General features: G+C 37.5%; 1 protein-coding gene across 1 annotated transcript in view; it reads left to right on the forward strand.

Annotated features, from left to right (window-relative positions):
* The window catches only part of EFHC2 (EF-hand domain containing 2), a gene marked incomplete at both ends in the record, with an annotated part of 180,032 nt that overhangs the window by 139,896 nt on the left and 20,951 nt on the right, over positions 1 to 19,185 (forward strand). Inside the window, 2 exons of the mRNA XM_080910521.1 lie at positions 13,510 to 13,707; positions 15,016 to 15,108. Of these exons, the coding sequence (XP_080766647.1) occupies positions 13,510 to 13,707; positions 15,016 to 15,108 (291 nt within the window). The remainder of the gene's footprint in view (positions 1 to 13,509; positions 13,708 to 15,015; positions 15,109 to 19,185) is intronic.

Here is a 19,185-nt window from a genome sequence, read left to right on the forward strand (position 1 = left end):
TATTATTAATAAGGCTGCTATGAATATGGTGGCGCTTGTGTCTTTGTTGTATGTTGGAGCATCTTTTGGGTATATGCCCAGGAGTGGAATAACTGGGTCTTCAGGTAGGACTATGTCCAGTTTTCTGAGGAACCGCCAGACTGATATCCAGAGTGGTTGAACCAGCTTACCACCCCACCAACAGTGGAGGAGTGTTCCTCTTTCTCTATATCCTTGCCAGCATCGGCTGTTACCTGAGTTTTTATCTTAGCCATTCTAACTGGTGTGAGGTGGAATCTCAGGGTTGTTTTGATTTGATTACCAACATAACTAAGAATGTTGAGCATTTCTTTAGGTGCTTTGTAGCCATTTAATAATCCTCAGCTAAAAATTCTTTGTTTAACTCTGTACCTGATTTTTCAATAGGATTATTTTATTCTCTGGAGTCTTAACATCTTAAGTTCTTTAAATATATTGGATACTAGCCCTCTCTCAGATGTAGGGATGGTAAAGATCCTTTCCCAATCTTTTGGTTGCTGTTTTGTTCCCTTGACTGTGTCCTTAGCCTTACAGAAGATTTACAATTTCATGAGGTCCCATTTGTTAATTCTTTATTTTAGAGCATAAGCCATTGGTGTTCTGTTCAGAAAATTTTTCTCTGTGCCTATATGTTCTAAGCTCTTTTCCACTTTCTTTTCTATTAGTTTTAGTGTACCTGGTCTTATGTGGAGGTCTTTGGTCCACTTGGACTTGAGCTTTGCAGCTGGAGATAGGAATGGATCGATTTGCATTCTTTTGCATGCTGTCTCCCAGTTGAACAAGCACCAATTGTTGAGGATATTGTACTTTTTTCATTGAATGTTTTCAGCTCCTTTGTCAAAGACCAAGTGACCATAGGTGTGTGGGTTTATTTCTGGGTCTTCAATTCTATTCCAATTATCTACTTGCCTGTCTCTGTATCATACCTTGTGGTTTTTATCAGGATTTATCTGTAATACAACTTGAGGTCAGGTATGGTGATTCCCACAGAAGTTATTTTATTTTTGATAATAGTTTTTGCCATTCTGGGTTTTTTTGTTATTCCAAATGAATTGGCAAATTGCTCTTTCTAACTCTATGAAGAATTGTCTTGGAATTTTGATGGGGATTGCATTGAATCTTTAGATTGCTTGGCAAGATGGCCATTTTTACTATACTGATTCTTCCAATCCATTAACATGGAAGATCTTTCCATCTTCTGAGATCTTCTTTAATTTTCTTCTTCAGAGACTCCAAGTTCTTGTCATACAGGTTCTTCACTTGCTTGGTTAAGGTCACAACAAGGTATTTTATATTATTTGTGACTATTGTGATTCCCTAATTTCTTTCTCAGCCTGTTTGTCCTTTGAGTAGAGGAAGGCTACTAATTTGTTTGAGTTTATTTTATATCTAGCCACTTTGCTGCCGTTGCTTATCAGCTGTAAATGTTTTCTGGTGGAATTTTTGGAGTCACTGAAGTATACTATATTATCTGCAAATAGTGATATTTTTACTTCTTCCTTCCCAATTTGTATCCCTTTAATTTCCTTTTGCTGTCTGGTTGCTCTGGCTATGACTTCCAGTACCTATATTGAATAGGTAGGGACAGAGTGGACATCCTTGTCTAGTTTTTTGATTTTGATAGGATTGTTTCAAGTTTCTCCCCATTTAGTTTGATGTTGGCTTCTAGTTTGCTGTATACTGCTTTTTACTATGTTTAAGTATGATCCTTGAATTCCTGATCTTTCCAAGACTTTTAACATGAAGGGATGTTGAATTTTGTCAAATGCCTTCTCAGCTTCTAATGAGATGATTATGTGTTTTCTTTCTTTGAGTTTGTTTCTATAGCGGATTACATTGGTGGATTTCCTTAATTTGAACCATCATCCCTACATCCCTGGGAAGAAGCCTGCTTGATCATGGTGAATTCAGTTTGTAAGAATTTTATTGAGTATTTTTGCATTGATGTTCATGAGGGAAATTGGTCTAAAGTTCTCTTTCTATGTCTTTGTGTGGTTTAGGTATGAGCATAATTGAGGCTTTGAAGAATGAGTTCGGTAGTATCCCCTCTGTTTCTAGGGAGAATAGTTTGGAGAGTATTGGTGAGAACTTCTGTGAAGGGCTGAGAATTCTGCACTAAACCTATCTGGTCCTTGGCTGTTTTTGGTTGGAAGGCTTTTGATGACTGTTTCTATTTTTTAGGGGTTTTGGAATTTTTAAATGGCTTATCAGTTCCTCATTTAAGTTTGTAACCTGGTATCTGTCAAAAAATTGTACATTTTCTCTAGATTTTCCAGTTTGTTTGAGTATAAGCTTTTGTACTGGGATCTGATGTTTTCTTTAATTTCCTTGATTTCTGTTGTTATTTCTCCCCTTTCTTTTCTGATTTTGTTAAGTTGGATTCTTTCTCTTTGCCTTCCAGCTTGTCTGGCTAAGGGTTAATCAATCTTGTTGATTTTCTCAAAAAAACAGCTCCTGGTTTTATTGATTCTTTGTATAGTTCTTTTTTTTTCTACTTGGTTGATTTCAGCTCTGAGTTTAATTATTTCCTTCTGTCTACCCCTTTTTGGTGTAACTGCTTCTTTTTTTTCTAGAGCTTTCTCATGTGCTGTCAAGTCGTGTACGCTCTTGTCGGTTTCTTTTGGGAGGCACACAGAGCTATGGATTTTCTTCTTAGTACTGCTTTCTTTCACTGCATCCCATAAGTTTGGGTATGGTGTGCCTTCATTTTCATTAAATACTAAAAAATCTTCAGTTTCTTTCTTTATATTTTTCTTGACCACTTCATCATTGAGTAGAGCATTGCTCAGCTTCCATGTGTATGTGGGCTTTCTGTAGTTTTTGTAGCTATTAAAGACAAATTTTTGTTCATGGTGATTTGATAGGATGCATGAGATAATTTTGATGTTCTTATATCTGTTGAGGCCTGCTTTATGACTAAGTATAAGGTCAGTTTTGAGTTTTAGTGGAGTTTTATATGCTTTGAGCTTTATTGAAGTTACTTTTATGAATGTGGGTGCCCTTGTAATTGGAGCGTAGATGTTCAGAATTGAGAGTTCATCTTGATAGTTTTTTCCTTTGATGAGTAAAAAGTGTCCTTCCTTATCCTTTTTGATAACTTCTGGTTGAAAATATATTTTATTCAATATTAAAATAGCTACTCCAACTTGTTCCTTGGGGCCATTTGCTTAGAATTTTTTTCCCCAGCCTTTTACTCTGAGGTAGTTTCTGTCTTTGTCTCTGAAATGAGTTTTCTGTATGCAGCAAAATGCTGGATCCTGTTTACATATCCAGTCTGGTAGTCTATGTCTTTTTATTGGGGTATTGAATCCACTGATGTTAAGAGATATTAATGAATAGTGATTTTTGTTTCCTGTTATTTTTGTTGTTATAGGTAGAATTAATATTTGTGTGCTTTTCTTCTTTTGGTTTTGTTGCAAGAGGATTATTTCTTGCTTTTCCCAGGGTGTAGTTTTCCTCTTTGTGTTGGAATTTTCCATCTATTATCCTTTTTAGGGCTGGATTTGTAGACAGATATTGTGTAAATTTGGTCTTGTCCTGGAATATCTTGGTTTCTCCATCTATGGTAATTGAGAGTTTTGCTGGATATAGTAACCTGGGCTGGCATTTGTGTTCTCTTAGGGTCTGTGTGACATTTGTCCAGGATCTTCTAGCTTTCATTGTTTCCATGGAGAAGTTTGGTATATTTGTGATTGGTCTGCCTTTACTTGTTTTTCCCCCCTTACTGCTTTTAGTATTCTTTCTTTGTTTTAAACATTTGGTGTTTTGACTATTATGTGTCAGGAAGAATTTATTTTCTGGTCCAATCTATTTGGAGTTCTGTAACCTTCTTGTATGTTCATGGTTATCTCTTTCTTTAGGTTAGGTAAGTTTTCTTCTATAATTTTATTGGAGATATTTACTGGGCCTTTTAATTAAGAGTCTTCACTCTCTTCTACACCTATTATCCTTAGGTTTGTTTTCCTCATTGTGGCCTGGATATTCTGGATTTTTGGGGTTAGGAGCTTTTTTAATTTTTACATTTTCTCTGACTGTTCTGTCAATGATTTCTATCTTATCTTCTGCCCCTGAAATTCTTTCTTCCATCCCTTGTATTCTGTTAGTGATGCTTGTGTCTATGACACCTGACCTCTTTTCTAGGTTTTCTATTTCCAAGGTTGTCTCCCTTTGTGTTTTCTATATTGTTTCCTTTTCCGTTTTTAGATCCTGGATAGTTTTGTTCAATTCCTTCATCTGTTTACTTGTGTTTTCCTTTGTTTCTTTAAGGGCTTATACTGTGTTCTCCTGTATTTCTTTAAGGAAGTTATTCATGTTTCTCCAGGCCCCCCATCATCAATATGAAGTATGATTTTAAGTCCAAATTTTGTTTGTCTGGTGTGTTGGGATATACACTACTTGCTGTGGTGAGAGAGCTGGATTCTGATGTTGCCAGGTTGTCTTTGTCTCTGTTGCTTAGATTCTTGTGCTTGCCTCTTGCCATCTTCTTCAATGTAAGTTGATCTTGTTGTCTCTGAATGGACGTTGTCTCTCCTGTGTGTCTGTGGGTCTGTGAGCTCAGGAGGGGATCGATCCTGGATGCTCAGCTCTCTGTGGGCAGTCTGTGAGTCCTGATGGTGATGGGCTGGCTCTAGCTCTGGGCTAAGATGGAGGCCTGAAGGATACAGACCCAAGCAGTAAGGCAATCCTGTGCCCCGAGAGTTCTAGGCAGTCCCTCCCCATATAGTCAGTGAAGAGTGAGTGTGGACTCACCATGGGCTCAGGAGGAGTAGCACTCCTGAGTCTCCTTTGGGTGCTCAGTTCTCTTTGGGCAGGCCGTGAGTCCTGATGGCTGAGGGATTTAAATTTTTTAACCCTTAACTATTTGCTTGTTTATACTTTTGAATTATTTAGTTTCATTGAATGTTGTTTTGGCTTAGAAAATAGAAGGGCTGAACCGAAGCATTGCCAGTCAGCAGAATGGTTTGCCACAATCTTCAGCCTACTCATCTCTTTTAAAAAATGATTTTGATTGTATTATTTGCAAACATTTGATAGTAAGTCAAAATGCTATGTTGTTTAGAAGCATAGAGATGGTTGGTATAGGCTCCCATGTTGTATGGAGTCTATGTATGATCTGTCAGTAGTACAGGGCTTACATGGGGTTATCGTTCACATAGGCAGCTCAGCATTTTGGGATGTAGAAGCAGGGATATTGAGAAGTAGAGGCCAGGCTGGGCTGGGTGCAAAACTCTTCCTTCCGCAAAGCCAAGGAAGCAGGGTTTACTGGAGACAAATGATCCCTGTGATAGTCTCAGCCCAGCTAGGGAGCAGAAAATGAGGATCTTCGCTAGAAAATTCAGTGCTTATTTATCCATTTCTACCCACACTGCAAGTTAATTACCATCTCCTAGATTTGCATTTGCTTTTCCAAAATAGATATATTCACAAAATGTAAGCAACATGAACAGCGAAAATCACTGTCATGTCAATTCATTTAAATGCATTATCCCAAATGGTGGAATTATACCTGAATGTTCTAAAGGCCGTCTAAAAGTATGCGTCTGTGAAGAATAGGCTGTTAATAATATACAGCAATTGCTCTTAACTGCATGAAAAGATCTTTTTGTTTGGCTACACACAAACAGCCCTTGAGTTGAGTGCACCAAGACATAGTTAATTTCAAACTAAATAAATTAAAATTATCATGTACATTCTACTGTATGTCAAAACAAGAAAAGCCATAGCATTTAATGTGAAATGAGATGAGACTAGTAATGAAGAGAAAATAAGCTGCTTACAGTTATGTGCAATAAGAAATCAGGGTCAATGGTTTTCAATACAGATGCACCTCTCTTTTAGAAAATATATCCAAAAACAAGATTTACAAAGCAGATATACTTGGCAGTAATTATACTGTCATAAGATTGTATCATTTCAAAAGGATATATTTCAAGGTTCGGTGTGCTTATTACTGTTAAGATCTTGACAGAAATGGGTGGAATTTACAGCTAAGATGTTGGGTACCACTGCCAAATACAGATAAGCAAGATGAAGATAGCCTAGAAATGAAAGAGGGTGTCTAATTTGATTTCTAAAAATTTCTTATTGGTGTGGTTTTGAGATCTAGCCAGTAGATAAAGGAAGGCTTGCCTGGAGCTTGTTAGTTTATCCCTTTGTACTTACTCTCTGAATATGACTATTTAAAACAAGCAGACCATTTTCCCTAGCCATTCTTCAGACAAGTTCTGAGGTTTCAGAGTCATTAAAAATAGTTCTCTGTCCCTGAAGATAAATTTACTTAAGAGATGTCACTTGTCCCATTTAATGCAGCTTGAAACAATCCCCATTATAAGATATGAATAAAAATTGTTCTCATTTATTGTTTGGCGTTCCCATCACTATGCTAACTTCTTTTCATAGCTTTTTAACTTAACCCTAGGTTTTCATGTCTTTCACAAACAATTTATTGTGCAGGGATTAGAATATTCCATGGACTATGTAAAGTAGCGCAGATTTAGCACATTGGATAGATAAGTAGCCCTGGCCTTTGTAAACCATACATTCTAGATGGTGTGCAAAGACATTGATAGGCTAAAGGAGGATAGTAGAAACAGAAAATAGCTAGGAAGAGGCTAGAATTCTAGAGGAGGTGTCAAACGTTTAACAGGGTTGATCAAGGAAAGCCATATAGACAAGGTGACATCTGACCAGATGAGAAAATGCCCAAGATCTAAGCTGCTAGAAGTTTCTTAGAGAAGAGTGTCATGGCTAGAAGAAATGGCAACTGCAGTGGCCCATGCCTAGCTTCTTTGAGGCAGAGCAAGAAGCACAGTTTGGAAGGTTCAAGGCAGAGGAAAGAGTTAGAGGGTCATACGGGATGAATTATACAAAGTAGCATACTAGAAGGACCACACCAGCTTGTTTGACCCTGGAGGATATCAGGAAGCTTTGGCTTCTTAGATGGAGAGATGATAAGCAATAAGAAGGTATAACAGGATACTGGTATGATCATACTAATATCTTGAAAGGATCCTGAAGCAAACAAGTCTGTGACACAATACTCATTCCTAGTTTCATTGATAGAGACTGGGGCTCAGAGGGGAGAATTGGTTTACTGCAAATTAGAGATCATTTGGACTGAAATTTTAATGCAGGTCTGAGTAATTTTATAATTTAGGGATCCCCCACACCATTTCCCAGTTCAAAACAGGTTCCTGGCATTGTCAGGCAAAGATGACTTTCTTATTGTCCTTAGTGACCCTCTTCCCTGGAGTTCTTTGGCCTCAGTGGCAAGGTTACCATGTTGCATAGCTTTTGAGGAAACCATTTAACGGCATATGTTTATAAATATATTCTGTGAAGACGGTACATCCTAGGTATGGAGATGGTAATGGCCTAGCTCTCGATGAGGCTGATGAGCTTTGTAAATGGCTTTGAACTACAGTTAGGCCTTAGAAGAATCCCTGGTCATGTATTTCTATTAGCCCCATTTCAATGTATGTTTTTATCTCTCGTTTACCTGACATATATTCATTCTGCCAGCTTCCTCTGCCACCCTCTGCTGTCTGGCAATGTCTTAATCCAACATTATGCCATGCAGGAATGTTAACAACAATAAAGTGGGGATTTCTTTGGCCTTCAGGTAGAGGGAAAGCCTGAGGGAGTACAGGATGTGACCAGCCATGTGTGACTTCTGATTAGAGGAAGCAAAAACATATTTTGCTTGATGAATATCAAATTGAAAGAAATGAAAAGGGGTGCTAACAGTCACCAAAACATGCTGCTTGCTTTAATTTAGGCTCAACAAGATTTTTTGTTTCCAAGCCTTAGAGCCTAAGGCTTAGGCTCTTGAGGCCTTGTTTATGCTGCAACTCGTCTTTACAAAGTTTATTTGAGAGGCATTGCTTAGAATTTAATGATTTGATATGTAAGAAAATATCCTGAGGTCCAAACCTTTAAAATGAAGTTTTGATTCACTGTTGACTAGATGACTCTAGTGGGGTTAAAGCTTCTCAGGCTGTTTAGCCTTTCCTGTTTCTGAATTCTGCAGTTACCTCACTGTCCTCCAACAGCTTGGCATTACTTTTTTCAGTTTTGTGATTTTGGTTACAGAACCTGAATCGTGTCAGTATACTTTCTAATATTAACTAAACAATACTGTTATTAACATGGCATTAAACTAGAAAATGTGAGTTCAGGGAATGTAGTGCAGTGTTGGTAAAGACAAAAGTAATTTGACATTGGAATATTTAAGATACTTGTTATTAATCATCAAGATAAATAAAGTTAGTAGGTTAGATTTTTTTAAGAATTTGTTTTATTTATAATTATGTGTGCTTGTATGTGTTTGTGCATATGAGTGTGATGCACATGGAGACCAGAAGAGGGCATCAGATCTCCTGGGGCTGGAGTTACAGGCTGTTTGTGGGTGCTAGGAAATATAATTGGTTCCTCTGCAAGAGATAGCTGCAGATACTATTAACTGCTGACCTACTTACTAGGTAGTTTTTAAAGGATATTTTCATTTCTCCCCAGTGACTGGATAAGAAGTGACGAGGTAATATGTCACTATCAGGTTTCATTTGAGGGTCTCCAGATATTTAGATAAGGACTGGTTATGATTGGTGGAAACTAGATATTAGTTTTTATGGCTTTGCAAAGCCAAAGTGGAGTGTGAAAAAAACAACAGGTTGACAGTTCCTTAATAGTTTAAACATCAATTACTGTCTAAACATTGTATTCTTGAGTACATGCATTCTCTCCAAGCTTGAACCAGGTGCCCAGTTCAGCATGACAGTATATATCTGTAATCCCAGTACTTGGGAGGCTGAAGCAGGAGGATTATTGCAAGTTAGAGACCAGTCTAGACTACAAAATGAATTCAACACTAACCTGGGTTATGTAGCCAAACTCTTATTTCAAAAGAATACTAAATAAAGCATGTATTAAAACAAAACCTTGTACAAAAATACTCATGGCAGCACTGTTTACATTTGCAAAAGATAGCAACAATTTCAGTATTTGTGAATATGCCAATAATAAAAAATATAGTATATTCATACAATGATATATTATTCCAACACAATAAAGAATCAAGTACTTACACATGTTACCCTGTAGGAAAGCCTTTTATGTTACATGAATGACCCCCATAACAAAAGCATACATAAGATTCTATTTATATGAAATTTCAAACATTAGCAAATCTGCAAAGACAGAAAGCTGATTAGGGGCTGCTAGGTAGTAGGGAGGGCTGGTAGGAGGAATGAAAGAATAGCTGCTTAATGGGTATGGTGTTCTTTGGGGTTATGAAATGTACAGCATTACTCATATCCTAAATGTCAGAAATGGCATGTTTTATGCTGTTTATACTGTACCACAATAAAAAATAGGACATACTATTTTGCAGTGATTTCCTAATTGTTCTTGTCAAATTGGTTGAAGTTTGGCAAGATGTTTTGAGTCCCAAGGAACATGGGAAATGCAGGGCAAAATAGTAGCAGCCACCATTTGGATATCTGTGTGATGCATGGACATCCAGGTGGACATCTTGGGTTGGAGTCCCCACTCTCACTCTATAGCAGCCGCACAGGCAGCACTGCGGGGCTCTGCACTGGGCCTGTTTCTACTCTGGGGTCACTTGGTTATGTAGCTCTCACATAAAGCCATGGAATGCTGTGAGATACTGAGCTATTTAAAACAAGCATACAGGAAACCCAACAGATATAAATTTGAGCTGCAGTGAAGCCAGGATAATTTCAGTTTATGCAATGAAAAGGAAAATAAACTTTTATGATCTGGGGGTACTATAATAAGTTTAGTTAGAAGTGTATTGAAAATTTCTAGCTACTGCTGTGAATATCTTCTTTCTCCCCCTCCCTCTCTCCTTCTCACTCTCCTTCCCTCCCTCCCTCTGTCCTTCCTTCCTTCCTTCCTTCCTTCCTTCCTTCCTTCCTTTCTTCCTTCTCTCCTTTATTCCTTCCTTCCTTCCTCCCTCCCTTCTTCCTTGCTTTTTGTCGTGGGTGTGTCTTAGTTAGGCTCTTAATGATGTGAACAGACACCATGACCTATTAAAGTTTTATAAAAGACAACATTTAATTGGGGCTGGCTTACAGGTTAAGAGGTTCAGTCCGTTATCATCAATGTGGGAATATGGCAGCATCCAGGCAGGCATAGTGTGGAGGAGTTGAAAGTTCTGTATCTTCGTTGGAAGGAAGCCAGGAACAGACTGGGCATCCTCAGGCAGCTAAGAGGAGGTTCTCCAAGATCTCCAGCCCACAGTGACACACTTCCTCCAACAAGGCCAGACTTTCTAATAGTGCTACTTCTTGGGCAGCGCATATGCAAATCATCATGGGGGTATACCACTTGTTCCTCTTTTATGCTATGTTCTCCTTTTAAAGGTAAAAGAAATATTTCCATATTGCAGAGACTCAGAAAAATCACAAAAATATTTTATAAAAAGGAGGCAATCTGAGATAATTCCCCTGATGTTTTACAAAAATGTGTCCCATGATTGTTGTTTTCTTCCATGTTATATAGTCACCAATATCTGGTGTTTTATTGGGGTCACACTATGCTTATCCATAGAGTAACATAGTGATACCAAGAGCTACACTATTAATGCTGTTTGTTTTATCCACTATCATGAGTGTTTATTTCCTTGATAGTTTAGTTGATGATCCAGGTCTCTCCTTGCAAATACTCTCCTATGTTCAGTTAGTCCTTTGTCAGGGATAGTTAGTGACTCAGAGTTTCTAAAATTGTGTTCACCAAGTTCAGTTCTCAAACAGAGGTCAGTAAGTTGTCTTATTCCACTTTTCTGTTTCTATAACAAACTATTTAAGACAAGTAGTTTACAAAAAATCATGTTTGGCTGAGAATTTTGGAGACTGGGAAGTCAAAAACTGTGATGCTGCTATGTGATAAGGTGCTTTCATTTATTGTGCCATAACATGACTGATGGTATCACATAGCATGGCAGAGCAAGTATGCTAACTTATGGCTCTCTTCTTCCTTTTATGAAGCCACAAACACCTTCTTAGTAGCCCATCTTCATGAGATTATCTAACCCTAATTCTCTCTCCAAATAACAGCAGCATTTATTTGGAATTTAAGTTTTCAACACATGAATTTGGGGGGAAAATAATTCATAGTATGTTCTGCAAAGAGAAAAGTAGTCCATATATAAACTCAGCTCAAGGCTGGAAATCATTAATAAAGTTCTTGCCTAGTATGTGCAATGAACTAGATTTGATTTCTAGCTCTGAACATACAGTTCAATTAAAATCTTTTGTTCTTCAAGAAGTTCTTTTTTCTAAGCCTTTCTTCTATCAGTCTATATTCTGTCCTAGCAAAAGAGTGCATAGAGTAATACACAGGAGACTAGGTTTTGAGGTCAGATACTTAGGTTTCCATTCTAGCTTTTGGAAAACAGAGCAGATTACTTAACATATTTGCATCTGTAAAATATGAATAATAGTAGCGTAGCGTAGGAGCTGGTATATTGCTATTTGTCATAGTTAGGGTTTTACTTCTGTGAACAAGCACCATAGCAAGGCAAGTCTTATAAAAGACATTAATTAAGGGCTGGCTCACAGGTTCAGAGGTTCAGTCCATTATCATCAAGGCAGGAGCATGGCAGTGTCCAGGCAGGCGTGGTGCAGGAGGAACTGAGAGTTCTACATCTTCATCTGAAGGCTGCTAGTAGAATATTGGTTTCCAGGCAGCTAGGGTGAGGGTCTTAAAACCCACATCCACAGTGACACACCTACTCCAACAAGGCCACACCTACTCAAACAAGGCCGAACTTAAAACACCTTTGAATAATGCCATTTGCTGGGCTGAGCATATACAAACCATTATACTGCTCTTCAGCAAATGGTAGAAGTTTTTATTGCTTTTCTTTTATTTGGTCCTGCTAGCTTGTGCTTAGAGAACCTAACTATAGTATAGAGTCTGAGTAATTTAAATGACAATATGCTTTTCATTGTGTTTCCCACAAAGAATATCCCTTGCTAATAGTACTGATTGATTGGCTTGAATTACTGAAGTTGGGGGATTCTTTTTGTTGATTTTGGCTTCTATTGAAAATACTAAAACTAAGCTGAAAAACCTCAATAGCATGAGCTGTATGTAAAATGAAGTTCCTTTGGATAATGTCAAGATTATGGATTCTAGAACAGGAAATTTAGGATTAGGATAACCATTCATTCATTAATTCATTTATAATTTTTCATTCATATTCGCCAATCATCTTCTCCCCATGTGTATGTATGTTTGGTATTTGATCTCTCTATGTAGCCCAGGTTGGCCTTGAACTCCTAGCAATTTCCCTACCTCAGCCTCCCCAAGACTTTTAACAGTACCACCATACATAGCTTTCTGAGATCCTTAATTAATAATGATAATGACCAGAAATATCTAAAAGAACTAAAGGCTATTAATCTGAAAGATCCAAGTATAGTAGAAAAACAAATGAAATTCCATTTTCTCATGTTTATTTGGGACTCTTTAAGAACTAAATTTTTCCAGTAAGTCAATTTTTTTGTGAAAGTTTATTCATGTAACCACCATGACATTTTTCATTTTAATGATTTTGATTTAGCTCTTCCTAGTGCAGGCAGAACAATTTATAGCTTTCATACAGATGATGTACCGAAAACAGTACAGACAATATGTTAGGCTTTGTATCCTCATCACCAGTAATATGTTGTTGCTTGGCTTCTTTAACACTGCTAAATAATCTCATTGCCGTTTGTCTTTTAAAGAGTCAGGGAATTGAACTCTTATATGACTCTTCTGAGTTTTTCTCATTGCCAGGGTGTATCATTTTTTACTTTGGCAACAGAAATGTGAACAACTGCTTTTCTCCTCTTCAAAATATCCTTCTAGTTTATTGACTTACAAATCCTGTGTCCTGGGAAAACAGAAACCCAAGTCAGTTACTATTTCTTATAAGGAAGATGATGAGACATTGAACCAAGTTATATACTTAGTGACAGGCATTTAAACAGCTAACTTCCTCATTGCATATTATTCTCAAAGTGAATATAATATTTGATTTAGATATTGTGATGTTTATTATTTTCCATGATAGTGTTGGTGTCTTTTTTGATGTTCCTAAATTAGGAATATGGATTAACTCAAGGAAATAATTGGTGGACCTGATAGCACAGGTTTGTAATCTGACCTAATTAGGAGCTTAGGCAGGGGAATCTCAAGTTCAAGCCTAAGTAAATTACTAAGACCCCCCATCTCAAAAAGAAAATAATGATAACAATATTAAAAGGACTAAGCCGAGTGTTATAAGGCTTGTTTCCTATATCAGAGGCCTGGATCCAATTCTTAGTGCTGACAAAGGGAGAAAAATAATGTCAAAATAACTAACAAAAATAATTGTCCCTGAAATACAGTGCAAGTTTTATAAAATGGAATTTGAACCTAACTAACAGGCAGAAAATATTCTTCTATGTCATTTTATGAATGTTGTTTCTTCCACTTTATTCGCAGAGATATCCTGATGAGCATCACTATGGGGAAGCTCATAGACCAAGAATTCATAACCATTGCACGCCACTATCGTTTGCCTGAAATTATGGACTCAGACTTAACATACTTAATTGCACAGGCCCATGAAAAGTTCAAGAAAAATATGTTTGAGAATTTTGACATGTTCATTTATAACTGTGTGTATGAAGACAGAGAAAAGTAAGTTTTCTTTTATTGATTCAAATAAATCACTTAAGTTCCTATGAACTTAAGTAGTAAAGAAGTTTATATATTTTTATGAAAACGAAGAAAGAAAATTGACATGCTTCATCATACTAAACATTTTTAGCAAAACTGTCTTAAGTCATAGGAGATAGGACAGATAGAGGAGATTGTCTATCTTTAAAAGAAATAGGTTTTAAATGAATATCTTTCATTTTCTCTTGTTTCTAGGTACTTTAGACTAAAATGCATATTTGAAAATGTTATTGGGTTTAATGATGAGCCTTTATCTTTATATTATTTTGGTACTAACTAACTAGGATTTATAAACTGTGGCTTTTATAATACACAGGGCAGAGACCTTGCCGATAAACTTTCTATGGATTGTGGAAACAATGAAACTCTGTGTGATCTTTTCCTAATGCACTGCTCATGTTTGCTCACTTTCCATTTTAAAAAGAGTTTTCGTTTTTATGTATATGTGTTTTTGTTGTTACTCTGTGTGCGTGTCACTGTAGTGACTGCGGAGGTCAGAAGAGGGTGGTAGATCCCCTGGAGAGAGAGTTACAGCTGTGAGTTAATAGCATGGGTGCTGGGAGCCTCTGAGAGAGCAGCAAGCATTTAAACCACTGGGCCATCCCTCTAGTTCCAGATTATACTTTATATATAAATTGATATGTTTGGATTCTAGATCTCAACATCTTTATTCCAGAAAAAAAACCCATTTTATTTTCTTTTGGATTCTAATTTTGTGTGTTCGTGAAGGAACACTGGTTGACTGAGAACACTGGAGAATTTACTTTGTGTGAAGTGACCTTTGGGTCTCCTGTAGAGAACACAACTTGATTCTGAGAAAATCAAAGTGACTATCCCAGTTAGGTTTGAGTCCAAGGAAAAGTCCAGAAAAATACCTCCAAGTTATATTATACTTGTGTTGGAGACTCTAAATGCCTGTCTAATTAGGAGATATTTTCAGATATCAAAATCAATTTGACTAGTGGTCAAAAATGCAGATCAGTTACTTAGAGCAACACTCGTGGCTACAGTTTTAATATGCTGTACCACTACCTACTAAGAATTAGAATCTGAAACTTGAAAGGCTTTTCTGAGCATAGACTGGACATCCTAGATGTGGAAACCATGGATGAAATGAAGTATGGCTTCTTTTCCTTACTTTCAATTCCAATGCTGTTTTGATACTTACATTTTAGGATATATCACATTTATATTTCCCTTCCTATAGCATATAACTCTTCTAACATGATATAAAATTCATAAAAGCATATTTTCTTTCTTTGAATACAGAAAAGGTGTGTTACCCACCAAAGACATCAAAAGGATGTGCAAGTCTTTTAGGCTACCTTTGAATGATGACTTTCTAGATTGCTTACTGTCCAGGTGAGTGAAGGTCCTCTTTGGAAGGAGATTAAATGTTATGTTTTTTATTTGGGGGGGATATACTTAATTATCTTTGTCTTTAGCCCTTGACTGTTTTGATCCTATCATTGAAAACCTACTTCTGTAAAAGTATTATGAAAGAAAACTTAGTCATGAATTTAATTTTTATGATGCCTGCTAGCAAATATTATTTCATCTTTTGAACATTAATGTGTACATGGGTTCCTGTGGCAAAGTGAAATGTATGCCTTTATTGGTTATGATATTGCCATAAAATTTAGGTCAGACTTTTGAAATCAGTAGTGACTGGTGTCTAAAGACATGTAGTAAGAAGACCTAGGACTATGAACACTTGATTGTCTCATTGCCTTTTTCTCTAGAGCCCGGAATAGAACACATGATGGTGCCATAGAAGATACTGTCACCATACTGTCACACTTTTCTTTTGTCATTTATGCTTCCTATGCCATTATTCCAAGTTCCCTTGCTCTCTGACTCACATATCTTGATTATTTTGACAATTTTTCCTTTGTACCAGGTATGATCACTGGTTTAGATGCAGTATTTTATGTACTTTTGGAAAACAACTTACAGTGGACAGAACTATTACCACTCTTATTTGTGTATGAGATGTTGAAGTTTAGAGAAAGATGGTATTTGCCCAAGGTTACAATATTCTAGAAGAAGATCTGGACCCTGACCATTGAACCTTCCAGTTCTCACCCCTTGTTTCTGATAGTTTTGAATCATTGTCTACAAATAACCAGCATATTAGGTCTCATTCTGACCCACATATGATCTTCTACCAATCACTGCAGTTCTAGGTCTGTTTTTACACACAGCAACTAAGTATATTCTAGATGCAGAATTGTCCTTGTGTTGCCCTTTTTACATGCCTGTGCTATTTCTTTTTGTGTATAGGAATATCAGTTACTCTATCCTTGGCTCAGAACTTTTTGTTGGAGTGTGTTCTCCAAAAAGTATATACTGGAGAGTCTTCATCTGAGTTAAAACGTGAAAGTAAAGGGAAGATAAAAATAGTTCTTATGCTAAGGAACTAAGTTATTCGGAGCAGAATCTAGAGGAAGCCAATTCAGATAGATGTATGTGTTTAATGAACTGACATAGAGGAATTCTCTAGAGAATCATCACCACTTATTCCTCCCTTTTCTTTTCTGATCGCTTACTTGTTTAGGTCTATTCACTTTTATTTGCTTGTAGCAGTGTTGAGGGGAAGTAGGTCATCCTTATGTAAAGTAGCTAAAATAAAGTAGACAACCTAGGAGTCTAAATTCTCTATAGTCACCATGTTCCTAAGGCCTCTAGTTTCTCCCAAACACTCCAGAGAAATGGGTCATCTAACATTTGCACATATATCTTCTACCTTCCAACTATTTTTGGTTTTCTCTTGCTGTTTCTCCAGAAGGAAATAGCAACACAAGGACCTCTCTTGTATTTGCAGTGTTTTTTTTTTTTTTTCCTAGAATTTTTTAAATTCTGTCTTTTTTTTTTTTTTTTTTTTTTTTTTTTTTTTTTTTTTTTGCATTCCTTACATAGTAATAAAGAGTTATGACTTGACCCTTGGTCCATTCACATGTGGATAACTACTTGTAACATTTTTGATTTATCACCTATAAACAAGCAACAAGCTGCCCACCCAATCTTGCCAGTTTGGGCATTTTATGTTGTCACTTAAGTTCTTTGAACCATTTATGGCTGTGCAATCTTATTGAAGAGTTTTCACCTGTCCGAATCTCAAGTCCCTTCCCTAAAAATTGTCAGTTTACATCCCAGTGTGTCCACCGTCTGAGTTCTGATGAGTTACTCAGGTGCATGGGGAAACACCTTGTACTATCTCTTGGCTGGAAACTAGGAGCAAAGCTAAGCTAGAGGTCACAGTTCATATGGTGACCCTCAAAACTGAACTGGAAGGAGCCACTTTCTATTATGCTGGGAGCCCAGTTTTGTGATACTTAGATCTGGATGCCTTTCATACATTAAGCTGTCTCCTAGTCAGGAAACTGCAGATCTTTATTAGATTATCTCTTGATGGGCTTAAGGATGAGTTCTGCTGGAAAACCCAGTGATGTGGGAGCCTGGCCCTGCAGGACCCAGAGTTCTTACACAATGCTAAGGCCATCAACCCATCATCCTCCCATTCTCTCAGCAGACTATTTTGTCTTTGCCTTTATGATTTGACATTAAATTAAAAAAGACTATTCTTCAACTTGTTTTGGAATCTGTCTTAATCTCTGTATGACTGCCTCCAAGCCTGGCTTAGCTGAGGAGGTCATTCCTCTCTGCTGCTGAGCAGCCCATGTTCAGTTTAACTTTGCTTCTAATTGTGCAGTGACCCTTCTCCATACTCAGGGAAAACTTCAGACTAATCAGATTAGAAAATGGTTCATTCCCATTCCCCTCTCCATCCAATGTGCCCTGCCATGATTTGGGTCACATGCTTGGTGTTTTGCGTCATCTCCGCAGATTCCTTTCAAAGACTGCCCTAATTCCTAATGGGCCCATCAGCCTGCAGCTTACATTTATATTCTGCATTCTTATTGTTCCCCACAGACTGCACAAGACTTTACAGAGCCTTGATGAGAGTCTCTGGTCTGCATAGCCCTCCTCATGGCATGCTAAACCAGAACCCCCTTTGACGTCTGCAGTCTCCCATGGGAGACAGGCACGGAGCTTGCTATTTTTGCTCCATGTATACTGTACCCAGGGTCAGGGGCAATTACCTGCCTTATGGTGAGGCTGGGTAGCTTCTGAGATATGTGAATTCAGATCAAAAAATGAAAAGCACAGTGGCTGTAGGATAGGGCTCTTCCTTTTACCTAATGGCAGCTACCTAGGCGTTTTTACTTAGGTTTGGTGGCAACATTTCTCTTATGTTTTATTCCCTTTGTCCTTAAAAATCAGCTAGGCCTTTTCCTTATTAGTACAACCAAAGATGCAGTGTAGACTTAACAGTCTTCTTATTGGCAGTTGATTCAGGCCTCAGTAGTTTGTGTTGTAAGAGCTGGTATGAATTCATCTTCATCACCACCCAAGTTCATTTCACTAATGCAGAGTATTAGACTTCAACTCTATGTATTGATGGCTAGTGCCCATTAATAACAAACCGTAGTGATGCTCTCTATTGACATAGTGTTAAGAATCTGAGAATACTTGGTGACAAGCATGTTAAAAGCTGTATTTTAATTGATTATGGGCATTATTCATCATTTCATTAAGTACAAGCTTTGAGATCTGAGGAAAGTCATTGAAAAAGGATGTTTGATGCCAAGGTGAAATCCAAACAGAGTTGTAACTCAATATAATACTGAACACTTGCTTCTATTCAAGCTCTTAGAGATAGGACTCTGACCCCTGCATCTTTGAAGCCTTGGAGATTTGTTCTTTGCTGAAATATTGTATGTGTCTTGAATACACTATACCTAACTCTAAAATTCAAATGAACTCCTCCCTAGCTATGTGGTCTTTATTTATTCAACCTCCATGAATCTATGTTTATATGTGACTGTCCGTCAGTAATTCTGAATGATATTTTGCTTCTTAAACCCCAAATGAAGGAAGGAAATCTTATGTCATTCCATCTTGTGTTCTTTGTAGAACTAGAGAGTAAAAAAGGTGGCTTCTAATTTTGACCTTCTGAAACTAGATGGGGAATTCAAATGCAGTCTTCTCCCAGCAACCCTGCCACAAGCTTGTCTTTTATGGCTGGCTTTGGGTCCCATGGAATGCTTTAGAACTGGCCTCCCAAGAGAGCTAGTACCTCATCCAGAAAGATCAGTTAAGATGGAAAAAGTTAACAGGGCTTTAAAATCATCTCATTATGCTTTGTCTAGCCCTGCCGGGGCAGGGCTCAAGTCTCAGGCAATTTCCCCAAGCAATACCTGGCAGTGAGGCTGAAAGGCAAGCATTGAGCCATGTGGCCATTGCTTCACAATATTCGGTGTACTCTTGAGGGCTTTATAAAGGAGTGTGTGTTTTCTCTTACTTTTTCTTCTGCTGCCCCCTTACCTCTATCCCTTTCACTCCTTTCCTTTATCCTTATTGTGTTAAATATGCCAC

This window comes from Micromys minutus (assembly GCF_963924665.1).
Source record: "Micromys minutus genome assembly, chromosome: X".
Classification (NCBI taxonomy): Eukaryota; Metazoa; Chordata; class Mammalia; order Rodentia; family Muridae; genus Micromys; species Micromys minutus.